At 41.0% G+C, this 26,711-nt stretch overlaps 1 protein-coding gene across 3 annotated transcripts; it reads left to right on the top strand.

The window, feature by feature from the left end:
- Nucleotides 1-209: 209 nt before the first annotated feature.
- galcb (galactosylceramidase b) lies at nt 210-24,983 on the top strand. Of its 3 annotated transcripts, none has more exons than XM_035168408.2 (17): nt 210-406; nt 505-573; nt 656-719; nt 1,416-1,529; nt 2,083-2,222; nt 9,561-9,599; nt 14,793-14,923; nt 18,410-18,565; nt 18,862-18,986; nt 19,234-19,361; nt 20,135-20,224; nt 20,310-20,399; nt 20,510-20,654; nt 20,870-21,050; nt 22,004-22,164; nt 22,346-22,422; nt 24,758-24,983. In XM_035168408.2, exons 1-17 carry the CDS (start codon nt 263-265, stop codon nt 24,899-24,901), a joined length of 1,998 nt encoding a protein of 665 aa, XP_035024299.1. In that variant the 5' UTR covers nt 210-262; the 3' UTR covers nt 24,902-24,983. The 3 variants fall into 3 exon arrangements, with proteins under 3 accessions (XP_035024299.1, XP_035024300.1, XP_035024301.1); XM_035168409.2 differs by lacking the exon at nt 14,793-14,923 and adding an exon at nt 9,743-9,870; XM_035168410.2 differs by lacking the exon at nt 9,561-9,599.
- Nucleotides 24,984-26,711: the final 1,728 nt, after the last annotated feature.

Below are 26,711 nucleotides of genomic sequence, written 5' to 3'. Positions count from 1 at the left end.
AGTATCTTCTGTTATGAATAGTGTCCACATTGTTCCTTGGCCTCGGGACGTCTTTCACCAGGGTCAAGGAACAGTGGTTAGCAAAGGAAATTATTTCAGACTTGTAGGCCGCAGTCTCTACCAATAGTGCCTCCTAAAGTGGTGCGGTGTGGTCTTCGCCCCGCCCCTCGCCCCACAGAGAGTTCTGAGAGCATGTGACCGCCCCGCACCGCTGTCATGTGACACACCGCGCGCATGTCGCCTACAGACGGCCAGCTGCAGGATGGTACACAGAGGGTCGGTTATTGTTGTCCTCTCCCTCACTGTGTACCTGGGTCTTTGTCTTTCTTCGCACGCTTATGTCCTAGACGATAAAGCAGGACTGGGGCGCGTGTTTGACGGAGTTGGAGGTCTGAGCGGCGGAGGGGTGAGTGCAGCCTGTTTTCCATCCACTTCCTGGTTCCTCAGGAAAGTCAACAGCTTGAATGTGTATGAAGGTAACGCTGAATCTCCGGCTTCCTCCAGGCGACGTCTCGGTTACTGGTTAATTACGCAGAGCCGTACCGCAGCCAGATCCTAGACTTCCTGTTTAAAGTAAGTTCTGATTCCAGTTTGTCATAGAGCTGAGCTGAAGCTACGTTAAGTCTCACTCCTGCGTCGTCTTCTCTGTCTTCAGCCAAACTTTGGAGCTTCTCTGCACATACTGAAGGTGGAGATCGGAGGAGATGCTCAGACTACTGGTGAGTGACATAATGTTTCTACCTTTTTTTTATCATCAGATATTAAATTGACAGACCTGCACTCAAAAAAAGAATTAACCCTAAAATATTGACTTTATATATTTCAATTACATGAACATTTTCCATGTAATTTTATTACATAAGTTCGATGTAAAAGGACACACTCAATGCAGTGTAAATACATTAAATAACTTAAGTCAGATTTGATTAAATTAAATTAAATTAAGTTAATGTAAACTTCTACATAAACCTTACGTGTTTATTAAGTTATTACATATAAAGTTAAGGGGAATTTCTACGTAAACATAATGTGTTTATTCAAGTATTATACATAAAAGCAATGCATTTCAAATTGGTTATTCCATCTCCTGTAATGGATCACAAAGCAATACATAGAATCACAGTTCTGCAAACTTTATTGTCAGATCCATTTAAATACAAACATGGCCAATAGTAACAACTTCAAAATTGGTTCCATCAGCAATTTAAAAGTCAAGGGATACATCACAAAGACTTGCAAATACTAAGAAACTTGGGTAATGGCAAAATTGAACACGTTACCCAAACTACAAAGTGCACAAGGTTACAGTAAACCCAACATTACTTACAGAACTGTTAAGTTATGAACTGTATTAAGCACCTTAAATGGATTTTACATTTACATTTGGACTTACAATGGACTCTAACCATTTTCAGATGGAACAGAGCCGTCCCACATGCACTATGAGAATGATGAGAACTACTTCCGAGGCTACGAGTGGTGGCTCATGAAAGAAGCCAGGAAGAGGAACCCTAACATCACACTCATAGGTAAAAAAAAATTACAGTCTTTTTTTTGCTTACTTTCGAGACCTTGGTTTTACAACTTTTGCAAGTTCCTTCCTGCAGCAGTAAGACAGTGCAACCACAACTGCTCTCAGTAGACAACACGCACCAATTTCTGGACTGCACTTTAGCCTAAGGTTTCACTTTTTTAACTGCCATATTCATTTCCTCCTGTTCAATTAATAGCTAATGTGCAATCTGTTTCACTGTACATATTCTCACACTGTACATATTCTGTTTACACTGTATATATTATCTCTATTCCATTCTTATTTTTTTTATATTTCCTTGGATTATAAACATTGCTTATTATATTGTTTACTTAACTTTACTGATGTCTTTTTTTGACTGTGGTCTTTGCTGCTGTAGCACTGCAAATTTCCCCGTTGTGGGACTCAAAGAATTATTTTAACTTTATCGTATCTTTTAAAACAGCTGGAGCCATTTTTTTCCCATGATACTTTTCATTGGTGGTACACAAAGCATCCTCAGCTTTGCATGTGTGTGTGTGTGTGTTGGTGTGTGTTTCTTGATGCAGGGTTACCCTGGGCGTTTCCTGGTTGGGTTGGCCATGGCAAGAACTGGCCCTATGACTTCCCAGACATTACTGCAGCATATGTGGTGAACTGGATCATTGGTGCCAAGCAGTACCATGATCTGGATATTCAGTATGTTGGGGTATGTAGTAAGTTACTTAAAATTGCCATTGCCATGTCAAGTGCCATGCTATGTAGAATGAAGCTGCCCTCTTACAGTGGCTGCACTTAAAAGTATTCAACTTTTTTACCTTAAAATAATAATAGTAATAAGAATATACAAGTAACAAAGTGCTTTACAACAAACTATATGAAACTCACAAACAATGAGTAAAAATAATAATAATAAAGGTACAGATAATAAAAGCCATGGACATAGACAAAGCTTTTTTTTTTTTGAAAGATGTGTTTTAAGAAGTAAGATAAAACAAGTATGTGACCATCAGTTTTCATCACTTGATCAAAGGCAAAGCGTAGAGTGTCATAGAGACTGCTTAAGATAGGATATCTTCCATGGAGTGTAATTCGGGTACCAGTGTGCCTCCACCAAAGCCCCGGGTAGAACCAGGTTCTGGTGAATCATTGACTGGGTGCAGCCAGAATCCACAATGGCCTAATGTACACCCCCTTCCACCCCCTTGATGATATCGCACCCATGCTGAGGTCCTGTCCGGGAGACCCTCCACGAACTGCTCAAACACCACCTTCTCCAGCATCTTGCCCACCGCGGCAGAGCCCCCTGAGTCGCTGCATCACGTAGCTGCTCAGGTCGGTCCATGGGCCCCAGCCTGGCATCCCGGAACCTCTGGCGATGGTTCCCCGGCATCGGTCCTCCGGTGTCAGCCACAGTCTGTCCAGGACCACCCTCTTCACGTACTGGTATTCCCCACTGGCTGTCTGCGGTAGCCACAGCTCTGCTGTACCCGCACTGCCCACTCCTCCGTTGGCCAGCCACAAGCCTCTGCCGTCAGAACATTTTCACCAAGGACTTTGAATCATCCGCCTGTGTCATCTTGTGGAGGGTGATGCTAGCCAACGGGGAGTGGGCAGTGGGCAGTGGGCAACGGAGCGACCATCAACCGGGAGAGGACTTGCTCCAGCATGCCGGACTGCCTCTCGCCTGGGTCTGGAACACCCCCAGGAACGGGCAATTGTACTCAGCCTGTTCCCTCTGCATGGTCGCAATCTCCCCCAGCATCTGGCCCAAAGCAAGCATGGGTGATGAGAAAACTCCTGTTGGGTTGTGAGGCGGTCGACACATGGAATGACACAGAGACTCCACGCAGGGTTTGGACATCCTGTCTGATAGTTCTTAGGGGAGGTCTGCTGCTATTCCCTTTAGTCCAAGCTTCTCTGCTGCAGCTGAAAGGAGCATTGTGCGCTCAGACCCGTCATCCAATTCTGCATAAGTGTCCAGGGTCTGCTTACCATGGCTCAGGACTTTCAGTTGTACACGGTTACAGTCAGTTGGTCGATCTAGGGAGAGTACCTCTGTGGCTGTGTTTACAAGGCAACTACTCTATGTCTGCTCCTCCTTAGGTGGTCTGCTGTTGACCTCATGAAGCAGTTGCAAGTGTTTGCCCTGGCAGAGGCCACAGAGCTTCTTCAGCGTACACTGTACACTGATGGGACCTTCCGCACCTCCAGCATTTGTTGTGGGACCGGATCCAGTCAGTGATTTGGGCCTTAGAGAGCTTCTGGTTGAGGTAATGTGCTTCGTTGTCACAATACGGACAATATGCCTTTGCTTTCAGGTTCCTCTTCACAGAGTTAGCAGAGGATGTTGATCCAATTCTGTGAGGGTCTTTAGCACCATAGAGAACAGCTGTCACATTCCTTCCATGGTGGACCTCTGGCCTCTTTCCCCGATTCTCTCTTTGACCTCTACTACCCTGACTCATACTGGAGCCACTCTGCGAGGTCTTGGAGCGTGTACGTGTTGCCTGGGCTGCGGAACATACAACGACAAAAGTCTGACCTGTCTGGAGGAAGCTTACTGAGCAGACGTGCTGCATGAGATCAACATGCCAGCTCACTCTGGCCTTGTGGACTCAGGTTCTTCAGTAGTCCCACCAGTGACTGGATCTGTAGGGAAAACCTCTCAAAGGCAGCCGTGTCACCACAGCGGACGTCAGGTGCATCCATGACATGCTATTCTCCTCAGTGCAACTTGGTGTGGCTGCCCAAACCTTTCATTCAGATCACCCATGGTATCTGAATATGGAGTAGGGGAGTGGAGGTATGAGTCTGTTACAAGGCGTGCCTCTTCAAGCTTAAGGTGATCTGTTAGTATCTGATACTTGAAGGGCTCTGTTGCATCGTCAGGCAGGAGGTTCTCTAGTGCAATCTTCAACCGTGCAAACTGACTTGGGTCTCGCTGGCTAAAGTCTGGTATTGTGGGCCTGGGTCCCCTATACGTAGACTCTTCTCGTTGGGGTTCATTATGTGACTGCCTGTATGACAGATTCCCAGGCCAGGAGGGTTGTTCTCGGCTGAAGGCTGCTGGTGAAGGAGGGGGGGATATGCTGTAGATGGAAGGGTCTGGGGACCTGAATAACGCTGATGTGGTTGTAGAGCTGGACTGTGGAGGATGATAAGGAGGCTCCTCATGTCCTGGCTCTTTTATGAGGTAGGCCCACATGGAATGAACGATCCCTAAAAGGAGGCAGAGCGCTCTTGGTTGCTGAGCTGCTCTACTTTGCAGAACCTGATGCCTGTGGTATTAACCTTGATTCCCTGGATCTCGTGCATCACCTTGCCCAGGAGGTTGACCGCATCATCTCTTAGTGGTTGTTCTTCAGACTCTGGCCAGGGTGGTGGCGGTTCAGGCCACTCCTCTTCCATGACATTGGCCTTTGCTGGCATGAAGTGGACTGGTGGGGGATAAAAGGTGGGCCACTCATTTGGACCCGGCTGTGGGTTAATAGCCTTTTCAGGGGAGCGACTAACTACACCTGGCTCTCGTTCTTTGAGGCTGCGTATGCTCTCCACAAGCGTCCTCATGTCGTCTCTGAGTAAGTGAAGCTGCTCAAAGACGGCTAACGAGACCTGTAGAGCTGTGTGTTCTCCTCCCTTATCATCCCCAGCTCCTTGTGGAAGCTGGATGAGCCATACTTTTCTTCAGGTTCTCTTCCAACCCAGGGTGGGTATTGGGGGGTTTGATGAGTAGTGAAAGTTGCATCGGGGCGTCTCCCCCCATTGATAGAAGCTCATCCCCTTCTCGCCTATGTTCGTGCTGTGCTCATGCGATGTGTTGCCTGTGTTCTACGGCTCGGATAGTCCACTTAGTAGTCATCCATATGAAGTGGTGGATGTCTACCACTCTTTGGATGGGCTCCTCTGCTGTATTGTTGCATCTTTATCCTGGAGTAAAGACTCCGGCTAGAAGGACCAAAATATTGGTGAGGATTAGATTCAAGGACTGTATTTTCTAAACTTATTCTGATTAGCTCCGCTCTAGGTGGGCCTGCTAAAATATGGCTCTGACGACTTTATATCTTAACGTCCCTTTATTTGCAACAGCACAGTACAAACATATGCCTATGAAAGGCAGGGCAGAATATGCGTGTGGTTCTACAAGAAGAAATTATAAAAGATACAACAATGATGAGAATTATGTAAGGGATCAAACAGTGCCACTATACAATCAAAAAAACACGTTACACATATGTAGACTGAACATATACACTACGTAAACACGCATGTACATATGCACATATATATCTATCTACCCGTGTATAGATATGAGCTAGAACCCAGCGATATAAATATATATACTATGTTTTATATATATATATATATATATATATATATACACACAGAAACAGTAAAAAGGCACCCAGATATACAATACACAGATAATAACGTGCACTCGCGCTGACCGTGCAGCCCCAGCAGCACACACTAACCAATCAATAACTCTAACCAACTTAACTGAAACAACTAATAACACACAGTGCAAACTCACGGTTCTCACGGAAGCACACGCACAAACAGACAGCAGTCTCTGGCTGACTGACACCTATCTCTCTCCTCTCTGTCTCTCACGTCCCTCCCAATTACTTCTGTGTCACACACTGCTCGTGCTACACTCGCCGCGATCCTCCGCTGAATGCGCGCTCCCGCCGCAGATTTGCAGCACGCACTCCCGTGCTCTGCACGCACCTCCGCGCTGCGCTGCTTATAGGCAGCATTTGTACACACACCAGTATGTGTCCATCCACCATTTTCCTGTTTGATAAGTTTTAGAATACATTGGTGGTCACTCCTGTTCTGCTACAGCGTCAAGATGGTGAGAAGTATTTCACAACTCTTTGACCATTTTGAGTGCACCATTACAGTACTTACAGTGCACTACATGTTACCATACTTACTTGAAGTAAGTGAACGGGGGTGGGACAACTGTGAACCATTAAATAACTTTTTAACTGCGGTTATATCACTAGGCTTTTTCTTCCTTGTTGTGTTGTCTGATAACACAAAGAGAGAGTAAGTAATGCATACCTCCCCCAGGCCAAACAGTACTCTTATAATAATAATCATAACTCTCTAATTAAAACAAATCCAACATTTCTTAGCTTATCATTGGTGGTAGTTACAGTTTTCTAGTTCTATTTGTGAAGCCACATTTAAATCAACTAGATACAGATTTTTTGAAGGGTATCTGCACAAAGTTGTACACACTCATATCAATCCCTTAAATATGTCTGAATTTTGTCACCTAGACAAGGAACACATAATTCTCTGATCCAGATCGACACCAAAATACTACGACCTTCCTTTGTGGTAATCCGTCCTGTAGTTTTTGTGTAATCCTGCTAACTAACCAAGTAACGCAGATGCAAACATAACCTTCTTGATGGAGGTCAAGAAAAACTATACCGTTAATTTGTCCGCTTTAAAACATGTGATCAGAGAATGCATGAGGGACCGAACAGAGGATCAATTGGTTGACGCTCATTAAACGACTGGACTTTGCTCTCTTGCCCTCTCTCCATCAGCTGTGACATTGTATTCCTAGTAGGGCTGCAACTAACGACTATTCTGATAGTCGATTATCGATTATTGAAACGATTAATCGACTAATCGGATTATAAATCACACAAATTCTCAATTGCTCTTATTTAGCCATCAGCTTTTAAATTTAGCTTGAGGTTGTTCGCGGCATGTGATGACTGAAAATAAAGACGATAAAGATCGATACTTCATTAAAAAATATTATTGATACAAAAACAAAGACAAATCAAGTTTTTGTCCATTTAAAACCAAGGACAGGCAAAGTGCTAATATAAAAAAAAATAAAAAATCAAGTATCCATTTTTTCTGTAAACAAAAGGTCAGGGAAAGTAGCAGCAATAAAAACATCCACAAACAAAACTACAGTCTTTTACGGACTGCATAATTGTGATTAAAAAAGACGTTTGTCAGGCAATAGGATAACATTACGCTTTTAAACTCGTTAAAAAGAAGTTCAAAAAAATGTACATTCAAACCATATTTTTGTAATGGATTCTAGAATCCTGCACACAGGTATTGAGGGAGTTGCCAAGACAACTCTGTTTATATAGCAAGCTAGATAACAGGCTATCTTACCGAGGCAAGTCTGCATCGTCTACGTTACGATGTCAAACGTGCTTCCTCTTCAAATGCTCGTGTCCTGCTTCCATGGAAAGCAAGGTCTGCCTTACAAATATTGCAGGTAGTTTTTTTCCGGGCTATGTTAAGGGTGAAATTCTCCCCCTTTGACTTTGTGGTACGCGATGGTGTTGCAACGGATGCCGCCATTGGTCTATGTTTTGTCGCTATTGCACATGCGCGACTTTCAGAGATAGAAAGGCAGCGAGATGGCTCACTCCTCAGCTACTTCCATCAGCACCTCCGGTAAAATAACGTTTAGTTCAGCTGCACGGCACGAAAAACGCGCGCTATGACGTAACCAACGAATCATCGACTATTAAATTCATCGGCGACTATTTTTGTCATCGATTTTTGTCGACTACGCCGATTAATCGTTGCACCCCTAATTCCTAGTAAAGGATCTGCCACTTAATCTAAAAAATGAATGTATGAGTGGTAAAACAAGAGCAGTGATATGATCAGACAGGTAGAAAACAAACCTACAGGTTGGTCAAAGAGGAAATGAAGATGAACACTAACAAGTTAAAACAAGGTGAAATAATTTATTTGTATTGCAACTATCTTGGTGTCAGTATTTCAGGTAAATCTAAATTAGGCTGTTACACAAATAAACTTTAAAGGGCCCATATTGTACACCTTTCTCGGATTTAATTTGAGGTATTGGTACCCCTAAGATGATATATCAGTGGTTTAAAGTAAAAAAAAAACTGCTGCAATGTGTATTTCCATGTCCTCTCTTCTGCCTCTCTCTGGAGCTGCAGACAGAACAGGCTGTTTTCACCTGCCTCTTGACCCCCTCCTCTGATTGGCTGACTGCACATTAAGTGACCAGGCCTTTCCCCGGTCTCATTCTGGCGCATTCACTCTGGTAAACACAGCTGAAAGACACGTTGTTATGTTTGGATACAGCTGTAGAAGACCAGCCACACATTTACAGTCGGTTACAACAGGATGTTACTGAACGGTAAGTTACACCTTCCTCATGTTTGTTCCAAGTTTTAGCAGGACAGTCGGCCAATGTAGGAGTAACGTCCCGAGTTACTCCGTACTTAGCACAGCGACACGGCACGTCAGAAGAAATAAAGCGTAACCACTGGTCTCGAGCAGTAACGCTCTTAGGAGGAATGTGCACGGACACATTCTCTGCATGCCGAAGTGTCCTTGGGCAAGATGCTGAACCCTGATTGCCCCTCATAGAACAACAAATTGCTGCTAATAGATGCACTGTATGAATGTGTGTGAATGTAAAACTGTACTGTAAAGAGCTTTGAGTGGTCATCAAGACTAGAAAAGCACTATATAAATACAAAACCATTTACCATTCCTTGCATCCCTCCATGCTGCAGTGTTTCTTCAGTGTTGTTTGTTGTGGTTAGCCTGTGGTAGCTAACAAGCTGCTAGCTCAGCTTCGTGTCGCATTCGGTGTGGAGGGGAGGAGGGGTGGTGGTGTAGGTGGTGGGTTCAGAGGCTGCTGGGACCGACGTGTGCGTTCCCGAATGACTCATACAGGGGAGGAAGTACGAAACGAGACGTTTCGATAACATATTTCTTAGAATGGACTGAGTGAAAAAGTCCAGAGTGACTGTTTTCATACTTTGAGGGTACCTACTACGTACCTAAGTAATTACGGATAGTAAAAGCCCAGAAAATGTATTTTACACAATATGGGGCCTTTTACGTTCAGTTGCATTTAAACACTTTTCCATAAAAAAAGTTAAATACAATATTATTCTGTAATAATACATAATAATTATGTTGAGTAAATATTGGGTTTCAACAGCCGGTTGCAACAGAACTTGGACAAGTTTGCAGTGTAACTAATCTTTAACCTTCCTCTATTTAGATTTGGAATGAGCGAATCTACAACAGCAAGTACATCAAGGTAATACTGAACTCTTTCAATCTCCTTCCACTGATTTGACTGACAAATGTGCATTATGTGTAAACTTAGTTTCAGTGATGATGGAGAAAAACAGCCACCAACATCTAGCTGGGTTCCTCTGAGAGCATGTCTTTGTTGTCAAGGTGCTCCGGAACACTCTGGATAAAGTTGGTCTAACTGGCCTTGGCATCATTGCAGCAGACGGTGATTGGACCATCGCTAAATCTATGATTGCTGATCCACCCCTTAATGATTCTATTGAGGTGATTGGGTAAGTACAGTCGACTTGAAGTCCTGTGCAGGGTGGCATGAAATTATACGTTTAAAACAAAAACTGCTCATTAGACCCAATAGTGCAGCAATTAGAATGTAAAGTCATGAATGGATTGTCTCCATGTGCTGTGAGATCACTGAGGGACAGTTTGATCATTCATGATGGACTTTGTTGCTCATCTGTCGACTCCTTCCTCTTTCACTATGAGCTGGATGTTTGTGGCTGTTATTCCTGTTGGACTGAAAAACAAAAGTTCAGTCATTGACTAGAGCTGTTTATGTTCATGCTCCTATCCAGTACACCCACATGTAGGATTTAGTATTTTCCCTCTGAAGCATGGACCACTGATTTTGATGTTGCAAACTGTATGCTATATTGCTGCTATCATGGAAAGTAAGAAAAAACTATTTTCTGAGCTGATTTTAAAGCTTCACTACCCATTACCTTCATCTTAACATGGGATTACTGTAAACTGATCACAGTAACAATTCCACATTCAAAAATCAATAGGGCTGAGCAGAAAAAAATTAATCAATTCATTTGTTTTTCCTAAAATGTTATATTCCTAAATCTACAATATCCATTTTCGCATCTCCAATACTAAGGCGGTAGTTGATTTACATTACTGCTAATAATTAAGTTATTTCGCCGTGCTCAAATATTTATTTCCCCTGAAAACGTAATGTAGATGATGACTCGACTCTCTTCCAATATTACGTGAGTATGTGAGCACGTAATAGTTCATTAGTCATGAGTGGATGGCTACGGCTGTCTAGTTACTATTTAAAGAAAATGTAGATCCATTAAAGTTAAGAACTTGTGACTTTCAAAGTTTCTGATCTGCCTTTATATACTGGTAAATATGTTGACAACTATTTTTATTACTATTATATACGACTATTCTACAGATTTTGCTGCTAATATTCCAAAGAAAACAAATAAAACTTTGGATACATTCATGGAATAAGAAAAAAATGTATGTTCCCAGGATAAATTGTAGCGCTAATTCAATACTATGATATAATTGAATTCTCAAGAATAAAATTAATATTAATGATATTCAGTCTTTCTGAATTTAAACCCTAATAATTCAACTGATTACTTATTTTGTCTAAAAATATATAATTAAAAGTGCCTGTAATCTTTGCCATCAGCCCAAGCTGACATGTTTTGATCTCTGGACAACAATTCAAATCCTTGAGATCAGCTTATTGCTATGTGCTGTAGGACAAAGTCCCCGACACATCTGGTGTGGTTTTTGTGATCCAATCACATTTGCATTCACACCTGGTATTAAAGGGATAGTTCATCCAAAAATGTAAATTCACTTATCTACTCACCCCTATGCCGATAGAGGGGTGGTTGAAGTGTTTGAGTCCACGTAACACTTCTGGAGTCTCAGGGGTAAAATTTGTTAGAGCACAATCTAATACAATTAAGATAAGATAAGAAGTCCTTTATTAGTATATAGAAAAAATATAAATGTGATTAAACCCGTATATACAGTGTAAAGAAATATATTATTTGTCAGAATATGTACAGGAAAATGGATTGCACAGAAATTTTTACAAAAATGCCATCTGGCCACATCTGGCCCAGACCAATTCCGAATGTGGTCTGGCGTGATCGGATAGTGATCTGAGTGTCTTCACACCTTTCTTTAGAGCTGTCCACTTGTGATCGGTTCACAAAAACCACATGTTGATACGAGGTGTGTACAGGGCCAAAGAAAAAAAGCAAATGTTTTGCCTAGTAAAACTATGGAAATTATTGGATAGTAAAAAAGTTCCATATTTATTTTCCGTTAATCAAATCCGATCCGTTTGTCCTCATTGGTTTGGTTTTCCAGCCCACAACCTCTATTCCACTGTCTCATTTCCAGTCAGTAGGGGTGTAACGGTACATGGGGCGGCTGTGGCTGTGTAGTGGTCGTCCTTCAACCAGAAGGTCGGCCGTTCGATCCTCAGTCTTCCCCATCTGCATGCCGAAGTGTCCTTGGGAAAGATACAGAACCCCTAAACGGCCCCTCATAGATGTTGAATGCACTAATTGTAAGTCGCTTTGGATAAAAGCATCCTCCAAATGACATGTAATGTAACGTGTATCTGAACCGAAGATTTTCAGTACGGGCCTTTCGCTTCGGTAAACATGTGTACCGAACAAATGCAGCCAGTGCTGGCGCTGAACTTATTTGTTTGCGTACAGGACTCGAATTCTGATGGACAACTATAAAGAAGGACCAGATGTGCAGGGCTCGTGGTCTTGCCAACCACAGACAAACAAGAGTTTGAAGACCCTCCTTCGTCACTTAAAGGGATAGTTCACCGAAAAATGTACTCATTATCTACTCACCACTATGCCAATGGAGGGGTGGGTGAAGTGTTTGAGTCCACAAAACACTTTTGGGGTTTCAAACAGCATTCGCAAGTCTGCTACTTGCCACTGAGGTTCTGGTCTCATCCAGAAAATCTATTCTTCAGGTACTTGTTGGAAAGTGAGCCCCCCATAATTCTTCTCTTTCTGGAGCCTTCTTTAAGAAAATACCAAACAACCTTCCAGTAAATTTTGCAATTGTAATGAAACTCATGTTTTCCTTATGCTCCACCTTCTTAAATGGAATAATAGTTATTCATAATTCAGCACTGTCTCTGTCTCTCTTTTTAGGTTTAGCATTTCGTACCATATTGGTCTTAAGCACTATGGCTGGTGGAGTTGAAACAGAGTGTTTGTCTGGTCTGTAGTTGCATCATACTTGATCTGATTCACGTCTCTCGTATTTCCTTGGAACGCTCGTCTCATTAGCTTTTCCTCCTGGGCTTGTCCTGGTAGTATCCACACCAGACAGCCCATCACCATTAGCAGGTGAATCAATGGCATCCCGTTCGTCCTTCTCCTCCATTGGCACCAGCCTGGCTTTGGTGCAATGGTTCCGGTGGTACTAAGTTGTGCTTCCTTCCACTTGGACGGCCGTGGGCGTCTCTCGGACCACCTTATATGGACCTTCCCGTCTTGGCTGGTGTCACTTCCTCCGAAAGACCTAATTTTAGACCTCGTCCCCTGGCACCACAATCAATCAAATTTTATTTGTATAGCTCATTCACAAATCACAATTTGTCTCATCCACCATCATAATCCACGATGTGGCCGCAGCCGCGGCCCTCTATCTGTGGACGATAAGGCAAAGGGACTCCGGGGAAGAAGTCAAGTCAGTAACATGTATTGATGAGATATTAATTTCTTTGATGTGATAAGGATGGAGAAGAGGAAGGAGAAGCTGGGAAGAGAAGCTCTGTGTGTCATGTGTCCCCCAACATTCTAGACCTATAGCAGCTTATAGTTAAAGCAGGTCCAAGACAAGCCTGGACCGGCTCTAACTATAAGCTTTATCGTAAAGGAAGGTTTTAAGACTACTCTTAAATGTACAGAGGGTGTCTGCCTCCCGGCCTGAAAGTGGGAGATGATTCCACAGGAGAGGACCTCCTCTAAATTTTGATTTAGAGGAGCTTCTCTTATTTAGAATTTAAGTACACAACTCTCCGTCTCGCCAATGCAACCTGCCCTACTCACCGACACTCAATGCCACACAGCGCAATCTCTCCAAACTCTTAACACAATTTCTTCAAATTCCATGAAAAGGGCAATATACTCACTAAATACCAATATGAAAAAAACATGATTGCTCTGTCAATCAACCTTTAATTATAAACTGCATCAGCATGGAGCTGACACTGACTTTATTTGTCCCATCAACACAGACTACAAGCAGTCTCAACCTTGAAGGCCACACTTAGTCTCAGGCAGAACGATGCAAAATCAATGCATTCCATAGTCACACCCAATGGTTATCTGCTCAACAATACAGAGCTCCAAACAAAAGTTATCTTCACAATAGCAATGTACAATTAGAGGTGCAGGCAACGTAACAGGCTAAACTTTCATGCAATGGATTACTTTTTTTGTGGTCTCACTGGTAACTAGTTTAGAAGTTACTCCTTGCTCATAGCTGTGAGTTGCCTCACGAGTATATACTAGATACAGCAACTACAGCGGCATTCAGTATATGAGCAATTTTGGCGTACTATCCCTATCGGTACAGGTGAAGTCAGGCCTTATCTCACTCGACCGTTACTTGACTTCCAGGCTAGAAGCAGCTGCAGCTATATCATCATGCGCTTGTACTCATATGCCAACCTTTGCATAACCTTTTTGCATTTCTGTATTGCCCTCTTAGCATAAACTCATTAAGTCTACTTAACTCTACTTAAAAACTTTCAGGTCAGATTCACTTCACAGGACTCAAGTCAAATTTGCTAAAACATACGAAGGACAGCACAGCTATACAGTTCAACAGTTACTTATTTATTCATTTTTGGAGTAATATTTATTTAGCACAGTCCTGAAGTGAAGCTTAAAGCTGCTAAATTGAATACAATAACAGTACAGTTTAAGTACAGTTGATTTTGTACATGCTGCACCTTAATCGATATTTATTTTACTATTTTTATTTAATTTTGAGAATATTTTTGTTTGTAAAATTAACTTTTTAAGGTAAGAAAGACACAGTAATAGTCTGTTCAATTAAACAGTGTTGAATAAAAAGAAAAGAAAAACAAACGAAAATGTTTTCTGCTCCTTGTTTCCGCTGTACCGAAAACATACCCAACCATGACCTCAAAAACCAAGGAACCATGTTTGGTTTTTTTGTACCGTTATACCCCTACCAGTCAGTATTATTATTAACTGTTTATTGTAAATAATGAATATTGGACTGAACAGTCCTCAGGTGAGAACAAATTTGACTCCTATTGCATGTTTTACATGATCGCAGCAAATATTGTAAAGCCAAACCAAGTCCATGTTGTTAAGCTCTGAATTCATGTCTCCTGTGCTCTCCTTCTTTCTGTGACTGGCTGTACCAGCTGCTGCGATACACCCTGGATAAAAATGGCCTGGAGAGGGTCAGGATCATAGCGAGTGACAACCTGTGGGAGCCCATTGCCCTGTCACTGCTGCTTGACCCTGAGCTGAGCAAAGCTGTAGACGTGATAGGGTAGGATCCTCTGAGCATGAAGCCTGTTGTTTTCAGTCTGTTTCTAACTCTATGCTTCGGTCTGAAAATACTTTGCTAAATTGGCTTCTCTGAAAGCTTTACCTGCATGATCCACATAATATGATACTGTACAAATTTGAATAGTTCTCAGAAGAGTGCATACAGCACCTAATTGTACACGCTCATATATATCATTCCTCTTAATGGGCCTGATGTTTTTTATCCAGATCAATGCCGTTTTCCCTGGAAAATTGGTGAAAATGTAAAGAAATGCGCAACCTTAGAGTGTAAAAAAAAAAACTTAAAAAAAAGTCCTTGATCCAGATCGTCACAAAAATATAATGAATTGTTCCCTGACCCCTACCACAACCTTCCCCCATGTTAAGTGGTAATCCATTAAATTGTTTTTGTGTAAACCTGCTAACTAACAGACAGACAACATGACATGAAAACATAAAAAAACACAACCTCCTTAGTGGTGGTAACTAGAGTTGTGACTAATCTAATCTATTATCAGTGTTTGGTCCTGATACTGAGATAATTTACTTGGACTGACATCAAATATCCGTGTACCCATCCAGATTCAGTAATCTGACATTTTTATGAATTATAGAAATTTTATTATACAATTTTAAGTCTGTTAATAAAATGTTGTAGCACAAACTCAGTCATTTATTAGTAATTTAACAGTTTTACAGATTCATACTAGTAATTGGTGATGAACTATTTTTTTATGTAATAAATTCAAATTCAGTGCATTCTGTGTTGTACACTCAGACATGAGCAAGTCATCAATGTGGAATTTGGTTAGAGCCTCTCTTTAGGCTATAACTGTTACTGATGGTGTGCATGTGTGTAGGCTGGTGAACATACGCACTTGTACAAAATTGAATAATATTACAGTATTAACATAGATAGCAACATCTTATGTTAAAGGATAAAAGACAGTGGATGTCACACCTTGTTAAAGGAATAGTTCACCTAAAAATGAAAATTCACTTATCTACTCACCACTATGCCGATGGAGGGGTGGGTAAAGAGCCCACTGAACACTTTTGGAGTTTCAGGGGTAAACATTGTTGCAGTCAAATCCAATACAATTGAAGTAACTAGTGACTGATTCTTCAGACGTAGTAAAACAACAGAAAAAACATGACACGCCTCCATACTGCTCGTGTGTTGTCATCCAAGTGTCCATAATGGCATTTGAGGCAGAGCAACATGGATGGAAAACAATAGTTTTCCCGTTGGATATTGGCTGCAGGGGTTTCAATGCAACATCCAAATTGATTTGGGATTCCCCAGACAAGCCCTGTAGCACACCATAAAAAAAACATCACACAATGCAGAACCAGCAGCCAATGGCTCGGGATCAGGAGGAAAGATCCCAACAGGGCCCCAAGATGCTAGGGACATGCACCCAGGTCTGATCAACCTGTGGTGGACCTGCCTTAGAAGACAGTGTCTTGTAATTAAAAGGCTGAAACACCAGATGACGCTAAGGTACGCAACTGAAGATATGTCCCTAACAATTGCTGGTGGTCATTAACATCCGCTAACATCAACTGGTGGTAGGCATTAATTAGTGCGGTAGAACATACAAGGGATATTCTCTATCTTGTCCTATGTCTAAAATGATACAGCGTTTAGTTTAAAAAGGCTAAAGAGGTAATGATGTCTGATCTACTGAGCGGGCCACATGGCTTCCATAGTACTGCCATAAAAGCCAGTAGCCAGTCAGATTTACCTTTTAGCCTCAGTGTATCCTCAAGTTCGGCCTGTATCGTTGATTACAAGGCCAAAACACTTGATGGCGCTAAGGTGCACAACTGACATTTTGTCCCCAACATTGGCTGGTGGTCGCTAACAACTGCTAACACCTACTGTTAGTTGATAACTTAAATTGTGCAGAAGATCTTCAAACGTATAAGGGATATTCACCATCTTGTCCTATATTCTAAAATGTGCCCAATGATAATGCTTTCTGGAATTTAACTGAGTCAAAAAGTTAGCGACCAGTGGACAGGGACCTATGCTGTCCAATTTAGTAGTTCAGTTCTTAGGCCTAGTTAAATGTGGTGGCGAGAAGTCCTCGACGATACAGTGTAGGCTGTCGTCATGAATTTACATGTTGAACTGCTGGTTAATGTCAACTCTCTGCACATTCAGTGCTGTTGGCTACTAGAGGTGTGGAACTTTCTCGATTCTTCAATGCATCGCGATGCAGACGTGTACGACTCTGCATTGATGCAAAGACAGAGCATAATTGATTCATGTTTTTTGCTACGTTCATTGTTTTAGCGATCTCCCGCCGATGCATAATTATAACCAGCGCTGCTTGAGGACCAGGACAGACGCTCATTAAAGGTCTGGTTGTCCTGTGTCAGAGTCTGCTTCCTCCTCACTCTGACGTTTACATTGTGTTTGTTTGATTCGCTGTTGCGTTTATGAGACGTGTGTTTAAACACACCATGCACACACATTCTCCTGCTTCACACAACACGAGACGTAACGTGATGCGCACAGCTAGGACATCAGGGTTAAAGTGACCGGAACGATCTGGAGTCATGATCCGACATCATCGATAAGTTCTAAGTGTGAGTGATTAGAAAACATCAGAGGAGCAGAGTCATTTGTTGACCTGTGGAGTAATGCGCCTCAGTGCAGTGGCGCTGCTAAGGGGGGGTCCAGGTGGGGCCACCTTGATACAGTAAAGGCTAAAATCAGAGTTTGTCCTTAGTTGCAGCACACAAGTCTAAACTGAATGAATGTCAAATCAGTGTGGAGAGCACTGACCACTGTCATAGACTTAATGTTGTAGTCAGATTTTTTTTAATCGAAAACCTTATTTTGTAAATTACGGCACAGTAGTGCACAGAGTGAAGATGCTCACCTCTATTGGCTACTGTAACTGCCAATCAATATTCGAGACAACTTCCTCCCTAGCTTTGTGTTTTTACTTGACATACACACACACACCTCTTAATATACAAATTTCATCGATCATCTCATGGAAAAGCTTTCATTTGATATTCAGTGCCACAGTTTAATCAGTACAGAAAGTATGGATTTATAGTCACCTGGATCATTCGTCAGACATTACACTTAAATAGCTGTTGAAGTTTCAATATGTTCTTGAGGCTGTTTGAATAAGCTGGTTTTATCCAATGTCTGATTACCTCTGATTATTGTCTTTAGTAGTGTCATAAGTATTCAGCTTTTCATTTAAACAAGCTCAAATCTCAAATGTAAAATATAAACTTTCAATAATTTGAACTTAAATCCTGTGTCTGCCTTCATCTGCCAGTGGAAACATTAATTTATGGATTTGACCTCTGTGACTGCTGAATGGTTGATTAGACCACATTTAATATCAACCAGTTTGTGTTCCTGAACACAGATGTTTCATTTACAAAATGTGAAACTCATGTATGTATGTATACAATACATTAATTACCTTGTTTGTTGAATGTGTGTGACGTCTAGGGCTCATTACCCAGGCACCACCACAGTGACGGACGCCCTGAAGACGCAGAAGAAGCTCTGGTCGTCAGAGGACTACAGCACCTTCAACGATGAGGTTGGAGGAGGCTGCTGGGCTCGCATCCTCAACCAGAACTACGTCAATGGTCACATGACGGCGTAAGAAAACCCAAAAGCAACTCTTCGTAATTTAGCAACCAGAGCATTCTGCTCTATGTGATTAACCTTAAAGGGATAGATCAACGAAAAATGAAAATTCACTCATTATCTACTTGCCACTATGCCTAAATAAGTTATCCTTTCATTTTCAAAATATTAACAACATGAATTAGTGAACTTTTTGATCACAGAAAGAGAAAATATTTCATTTAAAAATCATGAGCAGACTAAGAATTAGAAACTGTAGTGAGGTGAGGAGTGAGCTGTCAGGTCGCTGATAGTGTATCTTCTTCCAGCACCATCTCCTGGAACCTGGTGGCCAGCTACTATCAGGAACTGCCGTTTGGCAGAGATGGGCTGATGACGGCTGAGGAGCCTTGGAGTGGCAACTATGTGGTGGAATCTCCAATCTGGATCACAGGTCAGAAACACACCCCCTCTTTTAAAAAGTTTATCCCTCCCTCTTCTATTTGATGCAGTTTCTAAGTAACAGAAATAAAGCTGATAAGAAAAGCTACTGCGGATAGGGGACAGTTACAGGACCCCTGTGAATGTTGTGGCACCTGAAAAGAATATCAGCAAAATCAAGTGTTTTTTTTTTTATCGCTTAGTTTTCAGAAATACTTTAATAATTACTTGATCATTTCATGCTGTTGTTTCCCTTATAGCCCACACCACACAGTTCACCCAGCCAGGATGGACCTACCTGCAGACTGTTGGACATCTGGCACAAGGGGGAAGTTATGTTGCACTTACTGATGGGAATGGAAATCTCACTGTTGTCGTGGAAACTATGGCAAGTTAGGCTTTCCTATTTAACACATTTTTTTAACTTTTATCTTTTAAAATGTTTTGACATCATTGTTCTTTAATTTGAAATAATCACTTTAAAAATAAGTTTTTAAGGGTGTAGCTGTTCAGAGAAGGAAGACTGCAGAGCCATAGGGTTTAAAGGAAGCTCAGCTCTCAGGTTTTCAGCTCCAGACATCTACCTGTTACATACATATAATAACAAAGCAATACATCAGTCCCTCCAAGAAGTCATAATGTCACAATCAAAACGATTAACCTAATTCAACTAATCCCCATTAATTCTGCACAACAATCACTGTGACTTTAACACAAATTTGACTAATCATCATTGGTTTCACCACCATAGCAAACCACTGAACCCCATACACATTTACTTTCATCAATACATGATGTTGTTTCATCAAAACTCACTTTTGCGACAGGAAGTCTGACAATTACCAACAAAAAGTATTCTTAATACTGTGCATGGTGATTCCCTGAGGTTCTGCATCAAGATGTGGTTAAATAATTTGTACCACACATGCAACGGCGGAAAGATGTAGACAACAGACGACTTTGGGTGTGGTCTGTTCAAATGTGCAAATGTCTGATGTATAGTATTTCAAATAAACAATAAAGGTCTTTTGAAGTGGAAGTTTCTTTAAAAAAGCAATTGTAAAATAAAACAACAGTCAAACTGGCTTATCCAGATTTAAAATATGAGACAAAAATAATAACACTGCTCTTACTCTGCATAATTGGATGTTTCCTTCACAGACTCGGGATCATTCAGTGTGCATAAGACCTCCACTCCCTCAATTCAACGTGACCTCCCAGAATGCAACTTTCCAGCTGAACGGATCCTTTGTATGTTCCTCTGAGTTTCTCATCAACTGCAAACAGTTATTGAGTGATTCTTTTTTTCTTATTCAAGGTTACTTATTTTTCTCAGGCCTATATCAAGGAGCTGCAAGTTTGGCGGTCACAGTTTAACTTCAAGACAAAAAAGTCTGTCTTTTTTCAGAAGCTAACTCCTGTAAAGGTAAAGGCACAGTTCAGAATCATCGGAACCTGCAATCTTCTTGCCGGAAATACACTGAACTAAGAATTTAAAAAGGTCTAATTTGTCTTTTACAACTTTGAAAATTTTAGTTATTAGATGGATCATTCACATTAAATGTGGCTGAAGATGAGGTCTACACAGTAACTACCATTACAACCGGACGGAAAGGCAGTTACCCAAACCCACCTCCTTCAGCCCGCTTCCCTAAAGTCTACAAGGATAACTTTAATGTTCGTAAGTATAATAAACAGAACCCAAATAATGATGGAACTTCTACACATGACTTCATTTGCCTCAAATAGATAGTCTTTGCAGGTGCAGGAAATATTGAACTTAAGCGTAGCAGTAGAAAATTCATTGAAAGGCATTAGGTCTGGCAATGTACCCACATCATAAACTATATTTTTTAAAGCATTGTTTTGTACTATCTTTGTATTAACATCCTGTAGGAAACCCACCATTCACTGAAGCTCCAGACTTTGCTGACCAAACAGGCGTGTTTGAGTACTACATCAACCTGACTGACCCTGGACCTCACATCTTCACCTTGCGACAGGTTCTTACTGAGAGACCTGTCACATGGGCGACTGATGCTGACCAGACCATCAGTGTCATAGGAGATTATTTGTGGTGAGATGATGCTACTTTAATGTACACTAAACAAAAATATAAATGCAACACTTTTGTTTTTGTTCCCATTCTTCATGAATTGAAGTAAAATATGTAAGATTTCCTCTGCAAACAAAAGGCTGTTTTCTCTAAAATGTCTTCTCTCAAATTTGTTAAAATCTGTGTTAATGACAGTGTATCAGTTTATTGATTGTTGCTGTGGAATATTGGTCCACTCCTCTTCAATGTCGATGCAAAGTTGCTGGATATTGGCAAGGATTGGAATTCACTGTTGTATACGTCAATCCAAAGCATCCCAAACATGCTCAATATGTAACATGTCCGGTGAGTATGCAGGCCATAGAACACCTGGGATGTTTTCAGCTTCCAGGAATTGTGTGCAGATCCTTGCAACGTGGGGCCGTGCATTATCCTGCTGCAACATGAGGTGATGGCGGCGGATGAATGGCACAACAATGGCCCTGAGGATCTCATCACAGTATCTTGAGCATTCCCATTTCCATCAGTAAAAAGCACATGAGTTTGTTGTCCCTAGCTTATGCCTGACCATACATGACCATACATAACCATACATAACCCTAACCCATACACCCATTCCCTAAGCTACAGCCATGTAGTGGCCTTTTATTGGACAGGTTCAAGGCACAACTGTGCAATAATCATGCTCTTTAGTAAGCATCCTGATATACCTCACCTGTCAGGTAGATGGATCATCATAGCAATGGTGAAGTGCTCAATAATACAGATTTCAACAAATCTGTGAGAAATAAGCCTTTAGTGTGCACAGAAGAAATCTTAGATCTTTGCTTTTGACTCGTGAAAAAATGGGAGTGAAAATAAATGTGTCTGCCCTTACGTTTTTGTTGAGTGTACATTTCCAATACCTGTTGACCTATACAAATATGGCAACCTGACTGTGTCACATCCCAGACTTGAATCTGTTTATATTACAGGCAGAACCTGACGGTAACATGTGATGTCTTCATGGAGAGTATTACTAGTGGTGTTTTCATAGCAGCCAGAGTGGACAAAGGAGGGGAGTCAGTCCGCAGCGCTAACGGAGTCTTCTTCTGGGTGTTTGCAGATGGCACCTACAAAGTTACCAATGATATTGGTCAGTAGCATCACTCTTTGCTTCATTAGACATACTAATACTAAAAAAAGCAAAGCAATGGTTGACAAAACGTCTCCACATAAAAATATTAAATGGAAATTTCGAAATATATTATCAGTCCCCCAATTACTTGAATTCCACATGTGTTTGATGGACCTACTTTGTTCTCTGTTGTCAACAGCTGGTCAGACTGTACTTGCAGAGGGTCAGTCTGGTACACGAACATATGGCTGGTACACCTTGTCACTCACTGTGAAAGTAAGTGAAGATTTTACATCTGTGTATTTGGAAAAAAAATCTTTATAAAAACCTTTATTTCACAGTGCTTTAAAATGTGGATCAAACAATGTGATGAGAACGTTCCAAGTCATTTTTGTGTAAAGTTGCTATTTAATATCTGCAACTTGGCTGATGGCTCTTTCTGTTTGATATCATAGCTTTGTATTCTGCTTTAGTACTGTCTGTCACTGGTGACTTTGTGACATCCTCATGAAGGTGTGAGGCTCTGGACCTGATTGTGCTGAAAAAGATTTGAAGCCTTAGCAAGCACACCAGATGTCACTGATGTCAACCAGTCATGTATCTGATGTCAACCTCAATGATGTCATACTCTAGGTTTACTTGCTATTATCTATAATAATTTTGTAAGAGTTGTTGTGCTGCAGCTTGTACTGCTGCTGGATTTCATACATTATTCGAACATTAATTTGAACGTGACCGGTTAAATACAGTCTAGAACCGCCTAAGAGCTTCTGAAGTAGCTTGTCTCCTGATCCAGCAGAGGGCGTTCATTTTTCACCTTGACCAAATGCATGCCCTCTTGACCTATCAGGGAAGTAAGTCAGTAATGTTACATTGTTCTGCTATTAAAATGGAAAAGGCTAGCTGACAATCAGGCAACCAGAACATCCTAGAGGTTTTAAAGTATTTTGGGTTTGAATATATTGAAAAAATGTTGTCATACTATATCAGTTTGAACTTTATATTTGTAAAAACTGACAGCCCTAGAGTGTGCAGTCATTCATAAATCTGAAAAATGTAAGTTGACATAAATGGTAAATGGTTTTGTATTCATATAGCGCTTTTCTAGTCTTGATGACCACTCAAAGTACAGTTTTACATTCACCCATTCACACACACATACAGTGCATCTATTAGCAGCACTTTTTCGTTCTATGAGGGGCAATTCGGGGTTCAGCATCTTGCCCAAGGACACTTTGGCATGCAGATGGGGAAGACTGGGGATCGAACTGCCGACCTTCAGGTTGGAGGACGACCTCCAACCTGAAGGTGCTACACACTGAGGCTGCGGTTTCAGGACCCTATGGTTTTCATATTAGCGCCACCTAATGAAATGGATGACTGGAAGCTGAATTTTAGGGACTGCATTTCTAAGACCTGAGTTTTAAAAGTTTATTCCACCCAAATACAACTTTTTGTTTTGCTACTGAACTGGGTTGTTAAGAGTTTCATATTGGGACATTTTTGTAATTAACATGATTAGTTCAACATTAGGGTTAAATAAAGAAGACAAAGGGAAGAAAACAAACAACAAAAAACAAATAGAAATAAAATATTTTTACACATTTGACTTTTACTGACCCTTCAATGTCCACCCCCAGATTTTCAAGTAAGTACGAGCACAACCTACCAATTTTCTGCATTTTTTCTCCAACTGCTTCTCAACAGCTCTACTAAATTCCTCCACTTCACTGTAACACTAAACGGGAAAACCTAATAATTGCAGGGTTAACAGAAATATTGCAAACACTTAAAAAGATGTAATTGAATAACATGACCACTTCTTAATTAATATAGGTAAATAAAAATAATACTGCTCTTACTCTATAATAAAAAAAAATATTGAATTGATAAAACATTAATGTAGGGTAAACAGGCGTTCTGGGCAAGTCAGTTTTGCCCGAGACAGTTTTCTGACACTAGCCAAACCTGCCAAACTCTACTGGGTCGTGTTTCCATAGTTTCAACAATAATCAATTCTAGTATTGTCAAAAATACATCCATAATTTATCTTGTTAGACTTTGAGCTCCCCAATGACATCAGGACAGCAGAAAGTCTACACATCTTCCGCCGCAAACTAAAAACACACCTCTTCCGACTATACCTTGAATAAAATTTTAAACTAACAATTTAGTAGCACTTACTGTAAGTCGCTTTGGATAAAAGCGTCAGCTAAATGAAATGTAATGTAAATTGCTACTTTTTTTATGTAATCTGGTGATTTTGCTAGAATTGAGGTCCTGAAACTGCAGTATTGCAGGAATCCCTACTGTGGAGGTATGAGCTCTGCTGAGTGAAATTCAAGTAGAATTGATGTTAACTTTCATTTGACGGAATCAGGTCAAAATATTTTACATTTGACAATTTCTCTCTGAGGTACTTGGCCAACCTCTCTCCTCATCCCACCTGTGTTAAATGTACTCTTTCTGAAATAATAGTGATGTTTGGAGCTTGTCTTGTAAAATGTTCATGTTGCATAAAATACAAGACACTTTGAGCTGCTTGTGCATGTCTGGCTGAGCAAGCAGATTGTTCACTGCAACTTGTCACTGTGCTCCCTCTTTCCTGCAGGGCCAGTATGCGTCAGGGCAGCTGAATGGATACCCACTGTGGAAGAACGCTGTGGTTCTCACTCCAAACAATGGCTGGGCTGCCATTGGAACACACTCATTTGAACTGGCTCAGTTTGATAACTTTGCTGTGGTGGCAGAATAAGGATTTTACTGTGAAGTAATGATTTACTGTACACTGTAAATATTCTGATTCATTTATTGGCCTAATAAATGCATTGATTTGATATTTGAGTGCTAGATTTTTATATTTTTTTTCTCAAAAACTAAAGGAACAAGAGGGCACACAATGTAACAATGCACTATACCCTGACAGACTTAATTTGTTGTTTAAGATAGTTGTTTTTGCTCTGCATGGATTAAAACATTTTTTGGGGATAATAAACTGAAAATATGCCAACCTCACTGGAAGGAGAAAAAGAGTATACAAGTAACCATTGATATAATAATGTGTTTAAAAAGACATAATTTAGAGAGGTTTTGAGTGAAAAGCAATTACCCACTACACATTACCTGCTCAGCAATGAACTGCATGGTGCCAGGATGCTAAGAAGGCCACAGATATTCATGAGGGTCTGAGGTATCTCAGTAGCTGCTCATCAGCAAACAGCAGCAGGCTCTGTCCACTAACCTCATTCTAATCAATGTTTATTTCCTGTGGTCCTGGAGTCCTGGGGCTCAGACAAGAGCGTCTATTTAACGTTCATTGATAATGTAATATCCATTTGCCAATTGTTTAATGTGTAATATACACATTTGCATACCTTATCTTTTCCATGGTATTAAATGTGGTTTGATTTTGATTTTCTATTTTGTATATTATAACCTAAAACCACATAAAACAAGACAGCATGCTCATCTCAGGTCCACGCACAGTGACAGCAGCTGCACTGGACACTAATGATTTGTCAGGCAAAGTGGCTTGAAAACTTCTTTGTCACGTTTATGTGGTGATAGGCTATATTTTATGAACCGTGAGTGCTATCAGACTGAGATGTAATATTTCTGTATGGAGAAGGTGTGGGAAAAAAAATGGAAAAGGGAAACATTTTTTATTTATTTTATTATCAAAATTCTGAATCTGTAACCTACCGAAGCGTATGAGATAATTATCTCGGAAATTCCCGAGATAAGTTTTCATGGAATTTCTTTATTTTTTACTGGTAGTCTGAATGACGCTCTCATTTGTTGGAGATTTGGTGTTCGTGGAAGCAACAATGTCCCGTCTGCTTAGTTTAATCCAGTTTTATTTTGTTTTGGGCTTGATACTTTGGGAGATACTTGTGTCTTTAAGTAATATAGATGGTATTTTTATTAGTTTATCGACTTTGCGCAAGCACCTCAGGAGTCTGCGGTTGTTCAGACGGAAAGACCATTCCGATCTCCTGGACATTGCGGTTTTCCTCCAGGATCAGTCGAACCAATATGACTGCTTCACGGATACAAGATGATGCATCTGAAATGAATTCAGGCCGGCTACGTGGTGACTCGAGAGACAATCAGGCATTTGCTGAAAATACTGACGTAGTGCAACTGAGACGCCGGAATCGCCTTCGGGACTTCGGGTCCGAACTTTTTATGGCACATAGATTCATATGATAAACTCAAACCATATGGAATCTGCATCAATGGTGCAATAGACGGGTTTTCAAGAATGGTGGTGTGGCTACATGCATACTCTACAAGTAGTGATCCAAAGGTAATCGCTGGATACTTTATTGATGAGGTGTCATCAAGAAATGGGACTGCTACGCGAATTAGATCAGACCAAGGGACAGAACTGCCACGTGGAGCAGATGCAAATAATTTTGGAACAGATGCTATTTGTATGGCTCAAGCAATCATAACCAACGGATTGAGCACCAATAAAATACCCAGAATACTATAAAGGACTGGTAGTAAATGTTAATGTTCACTGTGATAATGTGTTTATGAATAGAGTTGAGCTGAGGATT

This window comes from Hippoglossus stenolepis, chromosome 10 (assembly GCF_022539355.2).
Source record: "Hippoglossus stenolepis isolate QCI-W04-F060 chromosome 10, HSTE1.2, whole genome shotgun sequence".
In the NCBI taxonomy this organism is placed as follows: domain Eukaryota; kingdom Metazoa; phylum Chordata; class Actinopteri; order Pleuronectiformes; family Pleuronectidae; genus Hippoglossus; species Hippoglossus stenolepis.
This window is presented reverse-complemented; position numbering and strand designations above follow the sequence as displayed.

Bases quoted from the DNA above. Each gene is read 5' to 3' on its own strand.
- galcb (XM_035168408.2), top strand. From the start codon at position 263: ATGGTACACAGAGGGTCGGTTATTGTTGTCCTCTCCCTCACTGTGTAC. The intron at 19,362-20,134 runs GCAAGTTAGGCT...TTTCCTTCACAG, and splicing joins CTGTTGTCGTGGAAACTATG to ACTCGGGATCATTCAGTGTG. The intron at 22,165-22,345 runs GTCAGTAGCATC...TGTTGTCAACAG, and splicing joins CAAAGTTACCAATGATATTG to CTGGTCAGACTGTACTTGCA.